Source organism: Punica granatum, chromosome 7, assembly GCF_007655135.1.
Source record: "Punica granatum isolate Tunisia-2019 chromosome 7, ASM765513v2, whole genome shotgun sequence".
NCBI lineage: Eukaryota > Viridiplantae > Streptophyta > Magnoliopsida > Myrtales > Lythraceae > Punica > Punica granatum.
In genome coordinates, this window is record NC_045133.1 from 9,030,157 (window position 1) to 9,050,669 (window position 20,513).

General features: G+C 37.4%; 2 protein-coding genes and 1 long non-coding RNA gene across 3 annotated transcripts; 2 read left to right on the forward strand and 1 right to left on the reverse strand.

The window, feature by feature from the left end:
* The first annotated feature begins 8,054 nt into the window (after window positions 1–8,054).
* LOC116215555 lies at window positions 8,055–8,757 on the forward strand. Its single transcript, XM_031551302.1, has one exon. It carries the CDS (start codon window positions 8,166–8,168, stop codon window positions 8,388–8,390), a length of 225 nt encoding a protein of 74 aa, XP_031407162.1. The 5' UTR covers window positions 8,055–8,165; the 3' UTR covers window positions 8,391–8,757.
* Window positions 8,758–12,454: 3,697 nt separating this feature from the next.
* On the forward strand, window positions 12,455–15,199 carry LOC116215554 (uncharacterized protein ycf23-like). The gene is made up of 9 exons (XM_031551301.1): window positions 12,455–12,781; window positions 12,880–12,945; window positions 13,069–13,143; window positions 13,248–13,310; window positions 13,422–13,481; window positions 13,608–13,697; window positions 13,957–14,064; window positions 14,332–14,454; window positions 14,834–15,199. The coding sequence occupies exons 1-9, from the start codon at window positions 12,560–12,562 to the stop codon at window positions 14,975–14,977; spliced, it is 951 nt and encodes a 316-aa protein (XP_031407161.1). The 5' UTR covers window positions 12,455–12,559; the 3' UTR covers window positions 14,978–15,199.
* A 2,314-nt stretch (window positions 15,200–17,513) lies between these two features.
* On the reverse strand, window positions 17,514–18,652 carry LOC116213256. Its single transcript, XR_004158031.1, has 2 exons — window positions 18,211–18,652; window positions 17,514–18,137 (listed from the first exon to the last, which is right to left on the reverse strand). It is a non-coding gene; the product is annotated as an uncharacterized LOC116213256 (long non-coding RNA).
* Between the last annotated feature and the right edge of the window lie 1,861 nt (window positions 18,653–20,513).

Genomic DNA, 20,513 nt, shown 5'->3' on the forward strand with positions numbered 1-20,513 from the left:
ACATAGACAGTCAAGAAATTGAGGATGAAATTATTGGTGAAATTGCTGACCTCTATGCTAAGAAACATATGTACTGGCATGAGAGGACAACAACCAATTGTTGAGATGGGAACACCTGATTTTTTTTTTTAATCAGTCCACCTTTTAGTGGAGAGCTATGAATTAAATTGCTAAATTCCTTACAAATGAATATAATAATATGGGGGTTTTTCATAGTTTTATCATGATCTAATTTCATCCAGAGAGTATAGAGAAGCTGAAGAGGAGTTATTAGCACATATTAGGAATTCAACAGAGACCTAGTAGGAGAGGTGACAAATGTTATTTTCCAATTAGGAGCTACTAAAGCCCCTAATCCATTTGGTTTTTTTGGAACTTTCTATGAAATTGTTGGAATATCATTAGTCCAAAATCCAGATATCACTAAGGTTATTCTGCAGTTCTTTGAATCATGCAACATGCCACCTGCTCTTAATTTTAATGATATTATTGTCCTCATTCCCAAGTATGGTCATGAAAACATTTCCGATATGGACCTATTAATTAGCTTATGCAACTTTTTGTATAAAATCATTCACAAAAATTATGGTTAATATGTTGAAGCCCATCATTTATTCTCTTAGATACCCTCAATAAAGCGCAATAATGACAAGAAGGCAAATGCATGATAGTTATATGGTTGCTCATGAAATTTTTCACTGTTTGACAAGAAAGAAAAGAGGGATAAGAGAAGAATGTGCTTTAAAAATTGACATGATGAAAACTTATGATAGAGTATAATAGGTTTTTTGAGGAAAATTATGCTGAAAATAGGTTTTAATGTGAAATGGGTGCAACGGACCATGAGCTATGTAGAATCCATAAAAATCATTTTATGTAAATGGCAAAAGCACTAGAAGAGTTTCCGCTTCCAGGGGAATCTGGCAAGGGGATCCGTTGTCCCTTTATTCGTTCATTTAGTTGTTGATGCTCTTTCCAGAATAATTTCACACGCAATTACATGGTGATTATTGATAGAAATTTAGATGAATATCGTGTGGTGTCAGATTTGCTCATTGCATATGATTTCATATATGGGGGCCACAAAGTAGAGTACAAAGAAGTTAAAGAGGATTTTGGATATATAATCAAAGTTATTAGTCAAGGGTCAATATGAGCAAACCATCCTTATTTTTCATCAACATTTGTAGGTTTGGAATAAAGGAAGCGATGTGTACATTGCTAGATGTTGATCCACTGAGTGGGTCAGGGAAGTAATTGGGTCTATCAACTGATTGAGGGAAGTCAAATAATGAAGTATTGGGGTACGTAAAGCATAAGATTCTAGCCACGCTACAAGAATGGAAGCAATCCCTATTAACTCAAGCAGGGACGGAGAAACTAATCAAAGTTGTGGCAACTGGTGTGCCCACATGTGCGACAAGTTGTTTTAAACTCTTCAAGAAGTGGTGCGATGGAGTTAATAGTGCCATATCTAAGTTCTGGTGGGGGCAGCATGATAGTGAAAACAAAAGTCGATGTGAACACAAGCTGCGCTGGAATACTATGATTGATCTTTAAAGTCGATGTGGAATAGGCTTTGAGGACCTCTCTAATTACAAAACTGCTCACCTGACCAAAATGTCATAGATGATTCACTATGAGCTTATTAGGATAGGATCCTCAAAGGCTATATCTCCATATGATATTTTTGAAGACCAATAGAGGGAGTTGTGTCTCTAGTGTTGGAGTAGCATCTATATGAAGGAAAAGAAACACTGATAAAGGGAGTAATTCGGAAAATAGGAAATGGAAGATTAGTGGACATTCAGAGTAATGCATGGATCCTTGGCACAAGAGGGCATAGACCCCATGGGCTCCCTTATGAGTCAAAAGGGGATGTCAATTGACATAGTGAAAGTCATTCAAAGGATTTATTAGGGATATCATATGTGATATTCTCACATCCTCGGTACTTTGTGGGGGGATTAAGAGGAATTTGTGGGATCCATTGAGGTGGAGATCAAACAATTTGTGAGAAAAGGTTGGAAGAAGGGTGAATTTGGTTTGCGGGGAATGAGAGTTAGGGCTTGCAGGGAATGATGGCAGCGAGAGAGTTGGAGCGAATTTAAGGTATTGTGGCTCTGATACCATGTGTAATGTTGAGGCATTACCCAAAGTAGATGGCCATATATATATATATATGTGTGTGTAATAGACTGACTGTACAAAATTACAATAAGGTCCCCAAGGTGTGAGAGTATTACATATATATCCCTAATAGGATTCTCATACTACCCAGAGATATACCTAATTAATTGATATGGTCAGGTGATAAGAATCCTTATGGCTTTATCAGATTAGTAAAGAAATGATGACCGGCAACGTAGTAGACCAATAGCTTTTGAATCATATGTGAAATTTGGATTGTCTCCCAAAAAAAGGGACTTTTGTGTGAAAGATGTGTTGTTATATTTTACCAACTTTCTAGAACTTTAGTAGAAAGAGAGTTGTTTTTAAGTAGCTGTCAATTCTGTGGTGAAGAGTAAACTACAAAGCATGCCTTGTTACATTGTCAGTCAAGCGAAGGCGTTCCGTTAGCAAGTATGTATGGCATGATTGGTTCGGATAAGATCAACAAAATTGACGCATGGCTTAAGGAAACTATGAACGACACTTTGCTGAACAGGCTTGATAATAAAGAGAGCTGATGCGAAGACTAGTATCCAAGTATGGCATGTTCGAAAGGAGAGTTGCTCAGTAGTTTACAAGAATAGAAACCCACAATTTTTATGCACACTACAAAAGATAAGAAAGTCACTGGGGAATTCGTTAAACTAGATTGAACGATCAAGAGCAAGAAAGAGTTCTCTACAAATAGTAAATCTATTAAAAGACCACCGGAGAATAGCAAAAACCGGCAGTCGATCGAGTTTAATTTAATGTAGCATTTAATCGACAAACATCTGAAGCAGGAATAGGTGTTGTGGCAAGAACACTGCAGATAATTAGTTGGAGGATTTGGAAAAAGGTTAAGAGGTGAATTAGTTCTGGTGCTTGATGGTTTTGCTACAATTTAGCAGTCAATCTTACGTGAAGAAGTAGACAGGAGAAAATGCTGTTTGAGATAGACTCATGTAAAGAAAAGGCTATCCAAACTCCCAGAAATCACAATCTGAGTGCATAAATTAAATAGTCAATTCAAAATAAAAGTAAAGAAATTCAGCCCAAACACACCAATATTTTTAACGTGGAAAATCCCTCAGGGTATGAAAAAAAAACAATGGGACCGAGAACTTGCACTAAGAACAAATGGCAGGACAGATAGTTTCTCCTCCGATATAATCAATGATACAATGCCTATAATCACCAAGAAATAATTCTAGGATAACCCAGAGATTCTTCGCCAAAACAAAATGTGGATAACGGGAACAATCTCCTAAAAGGGATTGGTCTACAATACATAGGATTAAAAATATATGTACGGTACATGCAAGTAAATTACTTGTATTTTTTCGAGTAATTACTTGACCTCAAGTAATTTACTTAAGTTTTGCATAATTTACTGGAGTTATAAGTAAATTACTTGAAGTCTTTTCGAGTGGTAAATACATATATGTATACATGCGTTTCAAGTGTATGTATCATAGGATCTTCCCACTTAGAGGGATCAAAAAAGATCCAGGCAGCCAAATGAGCGAGTCTTGACGATCAAATTGTATCAAGATGAAGTTTATACTGCCGGGAATCACCCTCTGAAGTTTCACAGAGAATGGATTACAACTCGTTTTCCGATCAACTCGCAAAGCACCTTCTCTTCCTGATCGTTTCTGCAGAATTTTTCTTTTGCTGTGCAACTCTGTTCTGCTCTGTTGCTGTCACCTTTCAGCTCAGTATTTCCTCTAAAAACTGCTGATTCGTGAGCTACACGATTGAAAATATACCAACTTCGTAAATATTTATATATATATAATTTTAATAAATTATATTCCTATGACCTGTCCCCTCATTAAATTAGATTCCTATGACCTGCCCCCTCATTAAACCAGATTCCTTTTAAACTACAATGTACGATACTAGTAGTCCGCCACTTATGACCCCCAGAAAGAGATATTGAAGCCACAGAAATTCATAAGCATGCTATCTAGACGATTTTCCATTTATTCTGATACTCCATTAAGTACTGAAGGAATTAAGAAGAATAAAATTATTCTCAAGCTTTTATGTCATCATAAGTCAAAATATATTTCTTCTATTCTGCTCATAAAAAAAATCAAAAGATTTTATTCTTCAAGTCTCAATGGGAGTAGCTCTCCAATCTTTGCTAAAGTATATCCTAGCTAGCCGACTAAAATCTTAAGCCATTCTAAAATAAATTTCATTTTTCCAAGGAAAACATGATCGTGGAATTTATTTTCACTACATTTTTTTTCAGTCACAAGGGAGACTCACAGACCTAGTATAAGAAAATAGATACTGTAAATTATCTAATAAATGGGCACATGTAGTCCCATAACGAGAATCAAACCTTCAATCTTTTGGTTGACAAACCAGAGCATACATCAATGCGCTACATTCTCTCTCTTTTATCTTTACTACTTAAACATAGAGAATTTTTACATTCCCTATTTGAATGCTCTACAAGCTCATAGGACAAATAAATCTAGCTGACATGATCATGGATGGCCAAATACATAGGGAGTGGTTTCTTTAGGGTGACTTGATTTGAGTTTCTACGGATGAGATTCGCACTCTCCGACCACCATAGTAATCCTATTAGGTTCGCATGAGATATTGCACGCACTGCAGATGCAAGCTCTGTTGTATATTATGCACGGATAGGAACCTTTTTGATAGTTTAACGTTTTCTTTTGTTGTGGCAAAAAAAAAAAAACTTTTTCTTTTCTTAAAAGCCCTTCTTTCAATTCAAATATAAAATAACAGAAAAGTTAAAGAAAAGAGAGAATGATTTGTTTGAAATTCTTCTTTCCATGTGTCTCTGGGGGTTGGTTAATTTGCATCGTGGTAGGCCAATTTACTTGTGTATATACGGTTGATAATTTCTATTAGTTTCATAATGTAGATTCGTTTTGCTAAAGCTGTCACTACTACAACTATATACATTTTGATTCGTCTTTTTGTTTAATTTTCTGCAAAAATATTATGTATTATAAAAGATTTTAAAGTTAGTCACTTTTGCAGAACTTAAGATGAAAAGTTACTTTTAATTTTATTGGCTTCGGCTGTAGTTCACCGAAAAAAATGAAAAATTCATCGCTCGATGCTCACACAGTTGACCCAAGGTGAGAGAGGGAGATGGTAGAGGTTTTATTTATTTATTTATTTATTCTGGAAAAATTGCACCAGATAATATATTTGTAAAATTTTTTTGGCGAGCTAGTATAATTTTAAAATTTAACATTGCTTAGTTTTAAATTTTCCAATAGCTGGCCTTGGTGTAGTTTCACAGATCAGTTAATGCATCTCTTTGACCAAATTAAGCATTTCAAAATTAAATACTTCATTTTTTTTCATTGCAAGGGAAATTCATGACATAATAAAATAAAATAAAAATACTAATAACTAGTAAAAGGATATGAATAGAATTAATAAATAAATAAATAAGTAAAGTGATACAAGTAGTCTCGGCCACCACGAGAATCAAATTTAAAATTTATTAGTTACTAGGCGAGAGCATACATTATTACGCTATACTTTTTTTTTGGGTAAATATCAAAACACAATTTGAGTCCAAACCTTCTAACGGCCACTACTTACCATGCTCACATGGACGTATCAACTATTTCAAAGTCATGTCATACATGCAGAATTTGAGTATGGTATGGTCGGCACAAAATTCTTTTAAAGCATAGGTTGCTTTCATTCTCCTTTGTAACATCTTTCGGTTAAATCCGGTGGAGGAGAACAATTGATACCCCGATTCATTATATCGCGATGCATATTTCACACGATATTCCCTACCTCCCCCAGCATGCCATTCCCCGAAACCTTTCACATTCTTTTTTCGTTTGTCATGAGATACAACTGTATGGGTGAAAGCAAAGAGAGACAAAAGAATCTAATTTTTATTTTTTGTGAAAGGAATTTTAATTTTTTGAATACTTTGGACCCTTTTGATCTGTCTAAATGTGCCCACGGCTTGGTATGTGTGATGATGCAATTTCGTCGTCCTGTCCAAACTCTTTAGCTGCTGATTGGGTTCGCTATTTTTTGTCGTCAGAATCTTCATACAGTTGGGCCAATCACTTGGCACAATATTCTCTAGGAATAAAGGTAAAAGGAGGAAATGAATTGACATAATTCAAGTAGTTAAGAAAAACGTTTAAAGAGATTTATCTAACATATATACACCCTATTAAATTAATAATTAGTTTGGAGAAAGGATTATAGTGTAGTTGTAAGTGACATCACTTGATAACCTAAAAATTTTATATTCGATTCTCGTGGTTAAACTACTCATGTCTCTTTATTAGAATTCTATTTATATATAACAAGTTTATAAACCTTTCTTGTAATCCAAGAAAAAGTTTATCTCATCAAAATCAGCTTGTATATTGTTGAAAAATATACAATGCCAAATTGGGGTCAATGTTGATTAGGAGGAATTCTCCTGTAATGTGACTTTGCCAGATACTTGATGATAACTAATTAGATAATTGTGGCATCTCAGGAAAAAAAAAAAAGAAGAAGACAATAGTAGCAAATGGATAAATAAGTGTAAATCAAGCGAATACATGAGTCATAGATGTTGCTAATTGAGTAGCAATTTTTTCCTTTACATTGTAAGTAAACTGTTGTGGATCATTCCATACCATATTATTACGAAGTAAATTTCTTATGAAACTCATCTCTAATAAGAGCTCGAATAAAGAAAAATAATCTATGGCGATATTATTGGTATTTTTCTGGACTCAAATAATTGAATTGGAGTTGTTAGCTCAAAATTAGGAGTTTCTTAAATGCGAGGAGGCTCGGTGTAACTTGGGGAAGAAGAAAACACAAACATAATCTTTATTATCCATCATTAGACCAAAAAAAAAACTATCAATCCAGCATTTTGATTATTATATGCACCACTTCATTAGCTCAACAAGCCTATTTTTACGTGATTTTGACCTGAGAATATTCACTCACCTAGTGAAAGGGTCAATCAACTTTTACTTTTAGCCATGTCTTGTTATTGGTCAAACATTAACATAAGCCCAACATAGATACCCTAGGCCTGGTCAGATTGTTCTTAATTAACAGATTAACGGACAGAATATATGAAAGAATGCCCTGGAAAGGCTAACTGTCGATGTTATGCTCTACACGTTTATAGACTCGATATGAACGCTTTTTATATGTCAAATAGTTTCATTGAACACTCGTTTACTGTAATTGTTATTTTATAAATAGAATTAAAAAGTAAAAATTACTGAACTCTGCGGTGTTTATAATAGAGCAGCTTTCGATTTCAACTACGCAAACGAATTGTTCAGAAAAATACTGCTAAAAAGAAAAAGAATTGATCAGAAATATGAAAAAAGAAAAAAAAAAAAAAGTAGCAAGTCAACTGAATTTGACCGAAAACAACCTCTAAGTTCTCGCCCCCACGCAGCTTCTCAGAAAGATCATCACGGAGCACCCTCCCGTTTCACTCCCTCCACTCTCCGGAGCACCCGGATGGAGTGGCTATAGCAAATATTCTCAGCCTTGATAACAGTGGCCTGGATTGTGTGCACCCGGTGCATGCGCCTTCAGGAACAATAATGAACTCCGGGCCCCACCTGTTGGGCGTAGAAGTCATGTACCCCGGGATCAGGCGGCAGGACTAGTCCTACCTGTCGTTTTACTATTGGGGTGCCCGGACACCTCATCGGCTTTCCCCCACGTTCCGCCACTACGGTCCCCCGCACCGGGCAGACGCGGTCCGGTTCAGTTATTCCCTGGCGAAATCACCAAAACACCCTCAAACAATTCCCAATATTTCCTCCGTGTCCGTTCCACTTTAATCGACCTTTTTGGCGATTCGTGCTCTTTAAGGAAGAGCAGAACAGAGCAGGCTGGACAAAACCGAACCTTCCACTCCACTCGTATATTAAACCCCAGATAACCATCACTTCTCCCCCACCAAATCAAACAGGAAGATTGACAGAGCTTGAGAGAGAGCTTGCTCGAGAGAGATGATGATGGGGAGATGGAAGAGGTGGGCGCTGCTGAAGAGGCTGAGGAAGGAGACGGCGATGAAGTGGAAGCTGCTGGGGGCGTTCAGGTGGAAGAGGATGACCAGCAGCATAAGGGTGTCCTTATTCGACAACGTCCTGTTCAAGATCCTCTCCGTCTTCGAGGCCATCGTCCTCGTCTCCACCGTCTGCTGCTTCTACCTCTGCTTCGGCTGCCATTTTTGAAACGCAGCTGATTCAAACTACGCCCCCTTTCGCCGTGCCCTGTTTGTACATGACCGACGATCTACCATAACCCCCCGAGTCTGTGTAGCCCCATTTTGCTGATTCCGCTCTCGTTGGTTTCCTCCACCGTTGGAGCTAACGCAGTTTCTTCTTCTTCTTCTTCTTCTTCTTCTTCTTCTTCTTCTTCTTCTTCTTCTTCTTCTTTTTCTTTTTGTTGGGTTAACTAATTGCTCTTGTTGTGATGTAATCTCAGTCATTCTGGGCAAAAGATCGCTCTTTTTTTAATCAATTTAGGGAATTTCACGCGACATTGGCATCTGATTTTCATATTATCTCAGCTCAGCTCAGTTCAATTGGGTTTCCGTCAGCCTTGGCAGTTGAGTTAGATTTGGTCCGTTGGTTTCAATTTCTCCTTCTCCATTGTCCTACAAGGATGGGGGAAGATGATCTCTCTGTCCGTAGACGGACAACCAGCGCGCGAACTTCCTCAAAGCTTTCACCTTTTATCTTCCATAGCCGAACAGCTTCCATATCATCTCTCTCTCTCTCTCTCTCTCTCTCCCCCTGTGTGATGAACGTTTCGGTTACATTTACATATACCTTTTGATGCTCGCGATTCCTCTGTTCTGCCATCGTTCTTTTCAGTTTTCCCTCCGCCTTTTCTTTTGTTTTGCTTATGAAAACAAGAAAGGAACCGAACAACAGTACATGACAGTAGAGTTTGGAGGTGGTCGCGTGAGCGCAATGTCGTAAAACGATCGGAGGCGTGTTGCCCACGACCGATTCTGAGAAAGATTGGTCAAAGTTTAATTTTGACTTTGCAAATAGTAATACTTCCTTCATAACGAAGAAGATCAAAGCCATCGAGTCATGAAATCGCCAGTTCATGTTTGAAGACAGCTGGCTCCTGGTCTGGTCAGCCGATGCTGCCCGATGATATTGCCCGATTGCTCTTGTTCGGAATGTATGGCGCTTCCCTCATTTCCCGGATTGCACGATCTATAATTTGGTAAAACATAAATGTTTTAGTACGATTTCGCGTCGATATATGCTGTCAATATATGGCAAGCTATAATGATATGGTAGCATGAAAATAATACGATTTCGCCTCATGAACTACCCATGAGGCGTAAGCATATTCAATTCACATGAATTAACCACTCAATCCGTTGTTACATTAAAATTTCTTTCTCCGTGCCTTCTGTGGAAGATGTTTCATGCTTTGCCTTTTCTTTTCTAGTCAAGTACATTTTGTATATTACGTAAGGCCGTAATCGAATTCTACGCCTGGTCCTGCATCCTCAATAAACGTCTAAATATCTCCTTGGAGGGAATTATCATCCCGCACAAATTTTTGGCAACGTACTACCCATGAATTTCCCCTCTCGGGAGATCCTCAGGGTTTCATATGGAAGTTCATTACAATGTTCGAGATCGAACACTTAGCCTAGTACTATGATCTTAGAGCCCTTGAGTCCCTAAGTGAGGACCATGTTTCCTTGTAGACTTTTTTGGCTTGCCCCGTACAAACTCTTGCAGTCATGATACATATGGGTAGGTGATGATCATGAAAAATTAGCTTCCAATTGATAAATACATATTACATAGCGCTCTACACCGGTTTTAACCTATAAAATGTTTTAGATCCATTTACTTAAATTGGTTTCATTTTGGTATTATTTTATCATGTCAAGAAATAGTTCTAATGAATTAAAATCTTGCTTTATCTTTTCGATTATAGAGAAGGTCGGTGACCTAATATAAAAATATTTAACAAATCGAAATAAAGGAATGAATAAGTCATAGTAGTGATCATCGAGTTCGAGACTAATTAATTTCAAATCGACCCAACCCCTCATACGATCGTACTAAAATCTGTTTCTCACTAGTACAAGGATTGGAAATCGTGCTTTATTTAGTTTAGTATTTTGGTAGTGTGCTACTTTGGGCTCCTTAGATCATATCCTAACTGCATATAGAATGAACGCCGGGGGAGTGGAATGATTGTTCAAAGAGACAAGAGTGCCTTGATTAAAGAGACAAGTCAAGGAAAAGCCAGACAACTGAGAGCAGCCTATCGCATAGCTTGCTTACTAATTATAATAATCTCCATCTTTTTTTATTTAAATTTTTTTACATTCTTTTTGGGTTAACGAATTTCTTTCATTCTTCGTTAGATAATTAGCACCATGATTATGATTATCTTCATAACAAAACTAGTAAACCTCCGAGGGTTCGTCGAAGTGATTCATCAAATTGTATATCATATGAGATTTTTCACCCGGCTAGTTGTTGTAAGTTCGACTTCCTACCAACTGGGCAAACACCTCTGGAAAGACACCCACAAGTATGATCGCCTTCTGAAAGAACTCGTCGAGCCGAAAAACAAAGACACTATCAGTCCTATGCGTTGTGATGGGATCCAATGAGGACTGGCCGAATAAAACTTCGTGTAGAAAGAGAGAAAAAGAATCTAGTATGACTGTATGATATCAAGGGAGCAATTTCACACGTTTCTGGGAGCACAAGGACCCTCTACTTTGTATCTTCACATAATGGAGAATAATGGAAGCTGTAAGGTAGGTCCATATTTCCTGATGATAGGTTTACGACAAGGATCGAACCCATGCGTGTCGAATTCATACTCTAATGTTGTTAAGTCACTTCGCAGCGAGAAAACATACTATTTTTAAACAGGATTTCTCTGACGGATTTTATTCGGTTGAAATTATTGATGTACATCGATGAAAATTAGAATGTCGATCGGAGTTCGCAAGAAAAATGGAATGATTTGGTAAGCGTTGAGCCTGTGGCAGAAAATCCCATTAGGAAATTCTGCCTGAAACACTTGCTGAAAAGACTAAAATATACAAAATCTTTTATGAAATTTTCACCCGGGAAATCTTTTCGGAAACTTATAATTAGAAAAGGTAAAAATTAGTTTGATGCGGTCAAAACCCAATCGGAAACTTTTGTTTAATTTTTAATGGGATTTCCAGAGGAAATTTTCTTGGAAACTTTAACCGAGTAATCTCGGCGGAAACTTTTGTTAATTTTTTTTTAAAAAATTATATTAGACTCGTGAGACTATTAGAATCGATTCCAACGTCCGATAGTTAAAAATCGAATGAATATTTATATTAATAAAAAAATGATAAATTATAACAAATATACTATAACCCCATTGTAGTTTGAGTTTGAAACAAATTGGATCCTCTAATTTTTCGAATGACAACTAACACCCTGTGATTTACTTTGTGAAACATAAGGGACCTCAATTAGTTTTTTTGTTACGTTTGGTCTTAAGCTTTTTTTTACCATTATCACCCTCAAAATTTACTTTTTTTCAATTTGGACCTCAAATTCGAAAGAGGAAAGGGGAAGAGGTTGGGGCCCATTCGGTGACTCCGACCCCACCACCGAGGCCCCTAACACTCACAGAGGATTCCAAAAACCTTGACGATGAAGTCGGGTTGCCGATTGGTGGCCCCAGTTCCCGAATCGACCATGATCTCAAACTCAAGATCTTAATCGATTCGGGGCCTAGGACTCTCGATCGGCAACCCCGACCTCACCTCCATCACTAACACCCTATGTTGCCGACCAGAGGCCCCAACCCCTTCCCCTCTTTTTTCGAATTTTAGGATCAAATCAAAAATAAAGTTGAAAGTTTAAGGATAATAATGGCAAAATAAAAAATTTGAGGACAAAAAGTGATAAAAAAAATTAATAGTGAGGTCCCTTATATCTCACAAAGTAAATCACAGAGTATTAGTTATTTTTCGAAAAATCATAAGGTCTAATTTATCTCAAATTCAAATCACAATAAGAGTTTTTATACTTTTTCCCAAATGAATTCTCTCATGTTCCTTTATTTTCCGTTCTACTATCTCATATTCCCTGGACACCTTTTGGAGTTGCTCGGCCTGGTCCCATTTCTAAAGATTCCAAGACCGGCCGGTCCGACCGGTCCAGAGAGATTCAGAACCGACCCGAAGAGCGAATGGGGAGCTGCTAAACTAATCTTTTGCCCCCACCAAAAATATCTATCCCCAAATAGAGAGTTTAAGAAACGTCGCATTGCTTTTCTCTCTCCCCCTTATCTCCCAAACCTCCCCACAGCATAACTTCTCTTCTTAACAGTCTGAGTTGATAAGAAACAAAGAAAGATGAACCCATCAAGCATTTGCATGCCAACCTCTCCTTCTTCATCGCACTCCCTTCTAAAACCAAACCGCAGCTCACTTCTGGGCGTTTCGCTCGTCCCTTTGAAGCCATTGCTGTCTTGTCCTGTTAAGAGGAGAGGCCATTGCTTAACAACTACAAGAGCAATCCTGTCTACTTCCAGAGAGCTCGTCCTGAAGGATTTCCAGGAACGAAGAGCCCTCAAGGTGAATGTCTGCCTTATCTTCTCTGTATGTTGATCTTGGGATAATGAATGTAAGTGTAGTTGAAGTGATATATTTAGATGCTGTCTTGCCTCATGTAGATTATCTCGGGTCTGCGGAATCTTGACAGACACAACGTTGCTTCGGTTGTTACTGCTGCAGACAAGGTTGGTTGGGGTCTGTTCTATTCATGTTGGTGGTATCATCAGACATGTTACAGGACATGCATACAGTTTGTTTTGGAGTAGTTATTGCATTCCATGGATAGGTAACTGATGGACCGACTGTAGGGAGGAGCGACTCACGTCGATATTGCTTGCGACCCAGAGCTAGTGAGGCTGGCGATCAGCTTGACATCCCTTCCTGTAAGTTCATTCTCATCGGAAGATATCATTCCTCCCTATAGAGTATTGGGGGTGAAGAAAATTACTGCGGTTTTTATTGAATTGTTTCTGTGATGTCATGCCAGGTTTGTGTCTCTTCGGTGGATCCGTCGGAATTTTCACCTGCAGTCGAAGCCGGAGCACTAATGGTTTGATAGTTTATCCTCCATCACCATCGCAAATTCGGAATTTTCTGTTGTAAAGCTTTGGCAGCTGTGTAGGATAATACAACATTATAGTAACAGCTGGAAAGTTTTCAGGTGGAAATCGGGAATTATGATTCATTTTATGAATTGGGCGTGGTTTTCTCTCCCGAGCAGGTATAAAGAAATTATGTCACCAGTTATGTTCCTCAAACATCGATGTCTAATATTTCGCAGTGTCGAGAAAAGTCAATATCGGAGATCATTACAAGTTATCTCAATCCCAATTGCGTTTGTGTTCAGATATTAAATCTCACTAGAGAGACTAAGAGGATCCTTCCATCTGTTCCTCTGTCCGTTACCGTTCCTCACACGCTAAGCCTGCCCGATCAGGTGAAGAGAAAGACTATGTTTTCTTTCTTGACTCACTCTGACTTTGTCTTGATTGACCAAGAGGGTATGTGTCGTGTTCGATCATTAATCTTGACAGGTTTCTGAGCTGTCGAAGTTGGCCGACATTCATCAAACTCTGGGAGGGAAGTGCTTCCAATCCTATTGGGTCAGAGTATTGATTGAAAAGTAAGCTAAAAAAATTTGTGGTCGGTTTTGATTGAAGGGTATGTAACTCGTGTTCGATCATTAAATCTGACAGGTTAAGCTTGCTGAGCTGCTCGAACAAGAAGGGGCCGACATCATCCAAACTGAAGGAGGGAAGTGCTCCAATCCTATTGGGTCAGGAGTCCTCGGATTGATTGAAAAGGTAAGCTAAAAAAATCCCCTTGTGGTCGTGACACTTGGGTTCAGGTGCCTTAAGGCATTGTTCTTTTGGAGAGCAATTTCAGTTTTTGTTTGTCGTTGTGTTGTCCTTCGTGCATCTGCTTCTTACCCGGGAAGCAGCTGAAAATACGACTATTTTAGGTGAAAACTCCAAGTGACGAGAAATGCAAATCCATTAGTTTCCATAATGATCGAGTATGAATCCTAAGGTATTAGTCTGGTGACTCTCCTGCTGCTGTCGTAATTTCAGGCAACACCTACATTAGCGGCGGCATATTCGATTTCAGGGGCAGTGAAGATTCCTGTATTGTGTTCATCTGGGATAAGCTCGGTGACAGCTCCAATGGCCATCACAGCCGGGGCGGCTGGCGTGGTATGTCTCTCACCCATGCCCTGTTGATTTATCTTTATCATCCTCCTGCTTTGAGTCCATATAAAAAATATATCTTTTGCAAGTTGTTTTGGTCTGATAAACATTAAGCAATCAGATCATATTCGATTATTCATTCGCCCAGTATGAATGCACGTGTTCTGTTTTCTATGTTTCCGTAAAGATGATTTCCCAACCTGTGAACTTTTCCCTGTTTTCTTTTGTACCTGTTGTTTGTGAGAGTAGATTTCTGTTTTATTTGAACGATCAGCTGGATGAAGGTCCGGTCTGGAAGACGGTTTTTTTTTTTTTTTTTATCGGAGGTTCTGTCTTTGCTCTATCCATGTCTGCGCCTAATGAACTGAACCATGTCAAAATGCAGGGAGTTGGCTCAGCAGTGAACAAGCTCAACGACGTGGTCGCAATGATTGCTGAGGTCAGGAATATAGCCGACTCGCTAAACGTGTCGGGCACAAGCAAGGCAGCGCATAAGGATAAGTCCTTAATGTGTAATCAAATTTTGTAGGTTATTAGTTTCGTCGAAATTCTAGGATATGCATTACTGAATATGCATGTATCCTGTAGTCCAATGACATTTAAATGAGTTTTTAAGCATGAAATAGGCTTCAAATGGGACACTGTATACGTAGAGCATCAAAGCCCCTATGATTTCATATCATGAGAACACAAATAGGGCAGAGAAATACGGTTCATATATCCATGGTATTCGACCTCAGCTTCGGAATTAGGAGATATTGGCCCAAATCTCATCAATGGAGTTGACATGCGCACCTTTAACTTCTCATCTCCTATCCTAGTAAGTTCATGAGCAGTCCTTGCAACTGAAAAACAAAAATAAGATATCATTTGATTCAACAATATTTTAATGTTTTTCACAAATTAGGTAAGGAATTGAACTTCCTGTTGCGAAGCTCTTTTTTTTTCAACATAAACAAATATTTATAGTATTTCATTTAATTGTCGTTATACATCTCGTTTTTACAAAATATCGACTAATTTATTGAGATGACTACCGAGAAAATTTGGATATTCAGTTTCAGGTAACTCGAAATAAATGACAACGGTTGGATACGAACAGCTAGCATTAATTATTTTATTAAAAATAGTTATTGAAGCAAGTTGCAGCATTCCGATAAGGATAACTCTAATTGATGATAATGGTTTGAGATGGACCTTTAGATCAATCTATAAAAGGGGAAAAATTGGCATAATTAAAAGTCGAGAAACAACCTATTTCTTTTTATTGGTTAAAGAAGAACTAAAAAGAGTTGAAAAATTGAGTATCATATTATGAAGATAGTTTTATTCGCGTAACATTTATAAATATTTATAATTTCTTATTTAATAATTGTTATATAACGTATTTATATGAAATATTGGCTATTTATTAAGAACTAGACAAAAAGCCCGTGCTATACACATGCTAGATTTGATGGGCATATTAATAACTCGGTGATAATTATTGATTTAGTTATTCTGATTTATGATTGAATAACATATTTTACATTTTTTTGGTATGAACCTGATGCAAATAATAGCACGACTTCAAGGGATCCAGTTCAAGGTCCAATCGGACCGGTTACGCGAGCACGAGCAAAGAAGTTTAAAGATAAATTTAACGGCCTGATTCAAGAGGTTTGGATTCAAGCAAATTCGTGGATGCCCATTGGACATGAACCACGTGATCAACAAAGATGCATCAACATGATTTAAGTTTTAGAAGATTCTAGCAAAGTCTATAATGCAGAGGATTAATCTCTTATAATACCATTTTCTAGAAGTCCAATGAGACTCTAACTAATCTAATCGAATCGAGCCGAGCCGAGCCGGCTAACTAAGGAGTAAAACTCTCTCAACATAATTTTCTTTTGTTTTGTTATTTAGTTATTTTCATTTATGGTTGAGATATGATATCACAATAATCATGTGCTTTTGAGATATTTTTTATTCTTTCTTCATTAATTATACAGCTATTGGAGCACATGCGGTTGAATAGGGAGAAAATTTGGATACGCATTGATGCCCTTTTGCTGGTTGAAGATGATCCATAAACTGTCTTCCCATTGGGAATTTAGGAGTATTGTCTCAGACATAATTAATTCTTTGCTTTTCTTTTTTTGGATTGAAAATGTACAAGGATATCATGTTCCAATAACCTCTCGCCCATTGAGTCCAATATGGCCTCAAATTAGTTTTGGTTATCCTGCAATGGATGTATCTTTATTTTCGTTATGATGCTATATTATCCTTACTTTTAAAAAAATAAGGCGGTTGAATAAAAAATCATGACTAGATGGTAACATATGGCACTATAAACCGGTAATGCTTGATAATATTTTAAGAAATTATTAAATAAGAGATTTTTTAAGAAAAACTAAATATAAATCTTGCGTAACGCGTGGGTTCATGAGCTAGTAAACAATAAGGGTAAAGATAATTTACGTAAGAAAAACACTCCCAATATAATAATATGGAAAAGACTAATTAGTGTATATTACAATGTTGTCAACACCATTCATACTCACTCTGCGAAATTATTAGTACCTATTTGTGGACAATAAGAAAATCCTAGACTAAAGACTTTCAAGGATGTTAAGAGGTTCTAATTCAATTCTCATTCCTTATTAATGGGACGTTCATCCGTGCTCTTTTATTTCAATTTCTCTATTCTTTAAATATGCTTATAGGGCTGAGAGAATAGGCAAAAAATAACATCGAGAGATGAAAAATGACTCAAATTAATTTTAACTCATTTTTTACATCAAAGTTACATCAGAACTGCCTTCCGTCCACGTTCCGTGAAAAAATCAGATGGAATCGTTTGACGTGGCTTTTTATATTGTTTTCTTGTCTGATGTGTTTTTCTAACGTGTTTAAAAATTTCCAAACGACCCAACTTTTTATGATTTTTTAAAATGTTCCCCCTCTCTCTCCCTTCTGCCCTTTCTCCTAACATAGTTGATTCGGAACATCTCCAGAAGAGCATTGTTCCATTTGGGCTGCGGAAAACACACCAAATCAGAATATCCATGACTTCTTCCTGGAAGTTCAATGAAGAATCTCATTCCCAATCTTCTAATACGGTTCATTGGAAGACAATGACTCAGAGTTTTCGTAGGCTTGCACCAAGCCAATCCAAGGTCGAATTACAAGTTATAGTAGTAAGCCTACTGATCAAAACTTCTACAACCATAACATGTTCTGGAATTTCTCCATTAGAGCTGATTAAATTCTACTTTCTGACTACGAATAAATGCTCTTTCACTGCATCAATCCATTATTCATGAAATTGGGTAGAGGACGGCACTGAAAATGTAATTCTACCTTCTTTAGAAACCCAACACCGAAGGCTCTGGTGACTTTAAAGGAGCCGCCCTTCACGCGTCAATAATGAGAATGTCGTCATCGTCTCCTACTCTTCCTTTCACACACTTTCCCTCTCCTCTGCAGAGCCCCTCCACCCGTCAACGAAAGAAAACCCCCAAAGCTCAGATTTTTCCATATAAGCTCTCTCTGATTGTTCCCTTTTCAGTAGCAGCTGCACGTTTCTTTTGGGCCTCTGATGAGGAATGCTCACCCGTGATTTGACTCTCTTCTATACTTCCCCTATCGCTGGAAAGGGGACCCCTTTTTGTCCTTGTTTGAACTGAGCTCGCTTCCCCTCCCTGCAATGGTGGAGACAGGCAAGGTGAGGCTGGTCCGGTGCCCTAAGTGCGAGTCGAGAACTACTCTGTTTACCAGTGCCTCGGCTGTGGGGCTGTGCTCCGAGGTTCGGCTCTTTCCCCTCCCTCTCTCCCTGTTCAAGACGATGAACAATCTCCCAGTACCCGGGTTGATCAAGAAGATGAAGCAAAGTTTGATTCAGAGAAGATCGTGGGGCCGCAGAGAGGAAGACGATAAACAGTATCCGGATGAGGGATGGAAAGAGAAAGATGATGAACATAATCGGGTGGAACGCATTTTAAAAATAAAAGTTTGGATCTTTGTCAAATAATGCTTAAAATGTTTAAGGGAGAAAATAATATTAAAAAATAACGTTAGACGATTTCGTCTGATTTTTTATAGAATGTGAACGAAATGCAGCTCTGATGTAATTTTTAACTTCAGTGTTCAACTTGATATAAAAATGAATTAAGATTAATTTAAGTCAATTTTTATCTCTTGATATTATTTTTATCTATTCTCTTTGATAGGGCTCCCTTATTATAGCCGATAATTAAAAAAAAAGAGCCACATTTAACATTCTTTCCCTTTACCAATTCTGCAAAATTGAAATGACACATGGAAATTCATCTAGGACACTTCTCTTTGATAATATTGTGGGGGACTTCCTTACCCAATTTCTATTGTACTCTCCAAGCCTATGGCCTCCATTCTACCCAAAAAAATGTCCCATGAAAAAACTGGTAGGAACATGGGAACAATTTAATAACCTAGCGAAACCAAACTAATTAGAGGCAATACAATTATAGAAAACCTAAAGAAACTATGACCATCTCTAATTTTAGTTAAGGAGTATGACGCAAATGACAGTCTCAAAAACTCAAATTTACAAAATCCAATACTCACTGTATTTATTTTTCTGTTTTTTTCCCTTGAAAAATTGCCTAAACCTTTTTTTGAGTAAACAAATATTTTGGGAGATATCACTCTCGCAATTTGGAAAATCAAGTATTAAAAATTATTTCTCCTCGCAACAAGGGCGTTTTTCAGGGTTCGAACTTGTGCTCTAATTCTCACGGGAGTTGGAGTTAATTACCATTCAACCAATACTTTATGGATAAACTTATCTAAAACTTGATGCAACAATATTTGCAACCTTTTGGTTGGCTGAATTGGTATTCTCGATCACCAATGTGAGTTGGCTGAAGTAATTCGTCGTTTGTTTTCGTCTCCGGTTTTTTGTGAATAGAGAAAATTCACTTTACAAGAGTTTTGTCCCTTAGTGGGTCGACTCCACTCGAGTTGAATTAGTTGGGAATTAATTGAGATTTTCCACCGAGAGAAAAAAAATAAGGTATAAAAAAATAAGGCGGTTGAATAAAAAATCATGACTGGATTGAAACATATAGCATTATAAACGGGTAATGCTTGATAATATTTTAAGAAATTATCAAATAAAGATTTTTTAAGAAAAACTAAATATAAATCTTACGTAACGCGCGGGTTCATAGGACTAATTAGTGTATATTACTAATAAGGGTAAAGATAATTTAGGTAAGGAAAACACTCTCAATATAATGATATGGAAAAGACTAATTAGTGTATATTACAATGTTGTCAACACCATTCACACTCACTCTGCGAAATTATTAATACCTATTTGTGGACCCATAAGAAAATCCTAGACTTAAGACTTCCGGGGATGTTAAGAGGTTCTGATTCAATTCTCATTCCTTATTAATGGGACGTTCATCCGTGTTCTTTTATTTCAGTTTCTCTAATATTTTAATATGCTTATAGGGCTGAGAGACTAGGTAAAAATAATATTGAGAGATGAAAATTGGCTCAAAGTAACCTTAACTCATTTTTTACATCAAAGTTACATCAGAGCTGCCTTTCCGTCCACGTTCCGTGAAAAATCAGACAGAATCATTTGACGTAACATTTTACATTGTTTTCTCGTTTGATGTGTCTTTCTAATGTGTTTAAAAATTTCCAAACAACCCAAATGTTTATGATTTTTCAGAATATTCCCCTCTCTCCCCTCTCTCCCTTCTCCACTTTCTCCCAACATAGTCGATTCGGAACATCTCCAGAAGAGCATTGTTCCATTTGGGCTGCGGAAAACACCCCAAATTAGAATATCCATGACTTCTTCCTGGAAGTTCAATGAAGAATCTCATTCCCAATCTTCTAATACGGTTCATTGGAAGACATGACTCAGAGTTTACAGAATGATATTAAAAAGTCACGTTAGACGATTCCGTCTCATTTTTTACGAAATGTGGTCGACATGACAGCTTTGATATAACTTTTAACTGTCGGGTTCAGTTTGATGTAAAAATGAATCAAGATTAATTTGAGTCAATTTTCATCTC

What these genes read in the sequence shown, in the direction of transcription:
- LOC116215555 (XM_031551302.1), top strand. Translation starts at nt 8,166, where the DNA reads ATGATGATGGGGAGATGGAAGAGGTGGGCGCTGCTGAAGAGGCTGAGG.
- LOC116215554 (XM_031551301.1), top strand. Translation starts at nt 12,560, where the DNA reads ATGAACCCATCAAGCATTTGCATGCCAACCTCTCCTTCTTCATCGCAC. An exon ending in TTGTTACTGCTGCAGACAAG is followed by an intron (nt 12,946 to 13,068) that starts GTTGGTTGGGGT and finishes GACCGACTGTAG; the next exon opens with GGAGGAGCGACTCACGTCGA. An exon ending in TCAGCTTGACATCCCTTCCT is followed by an intron (nt 13,144 to 13,247) that starts GTAAGTTCATTC and finishes ATGTCATGCCAG; the next exon opens with GTTTGTGTCTCTTCGGTGGA.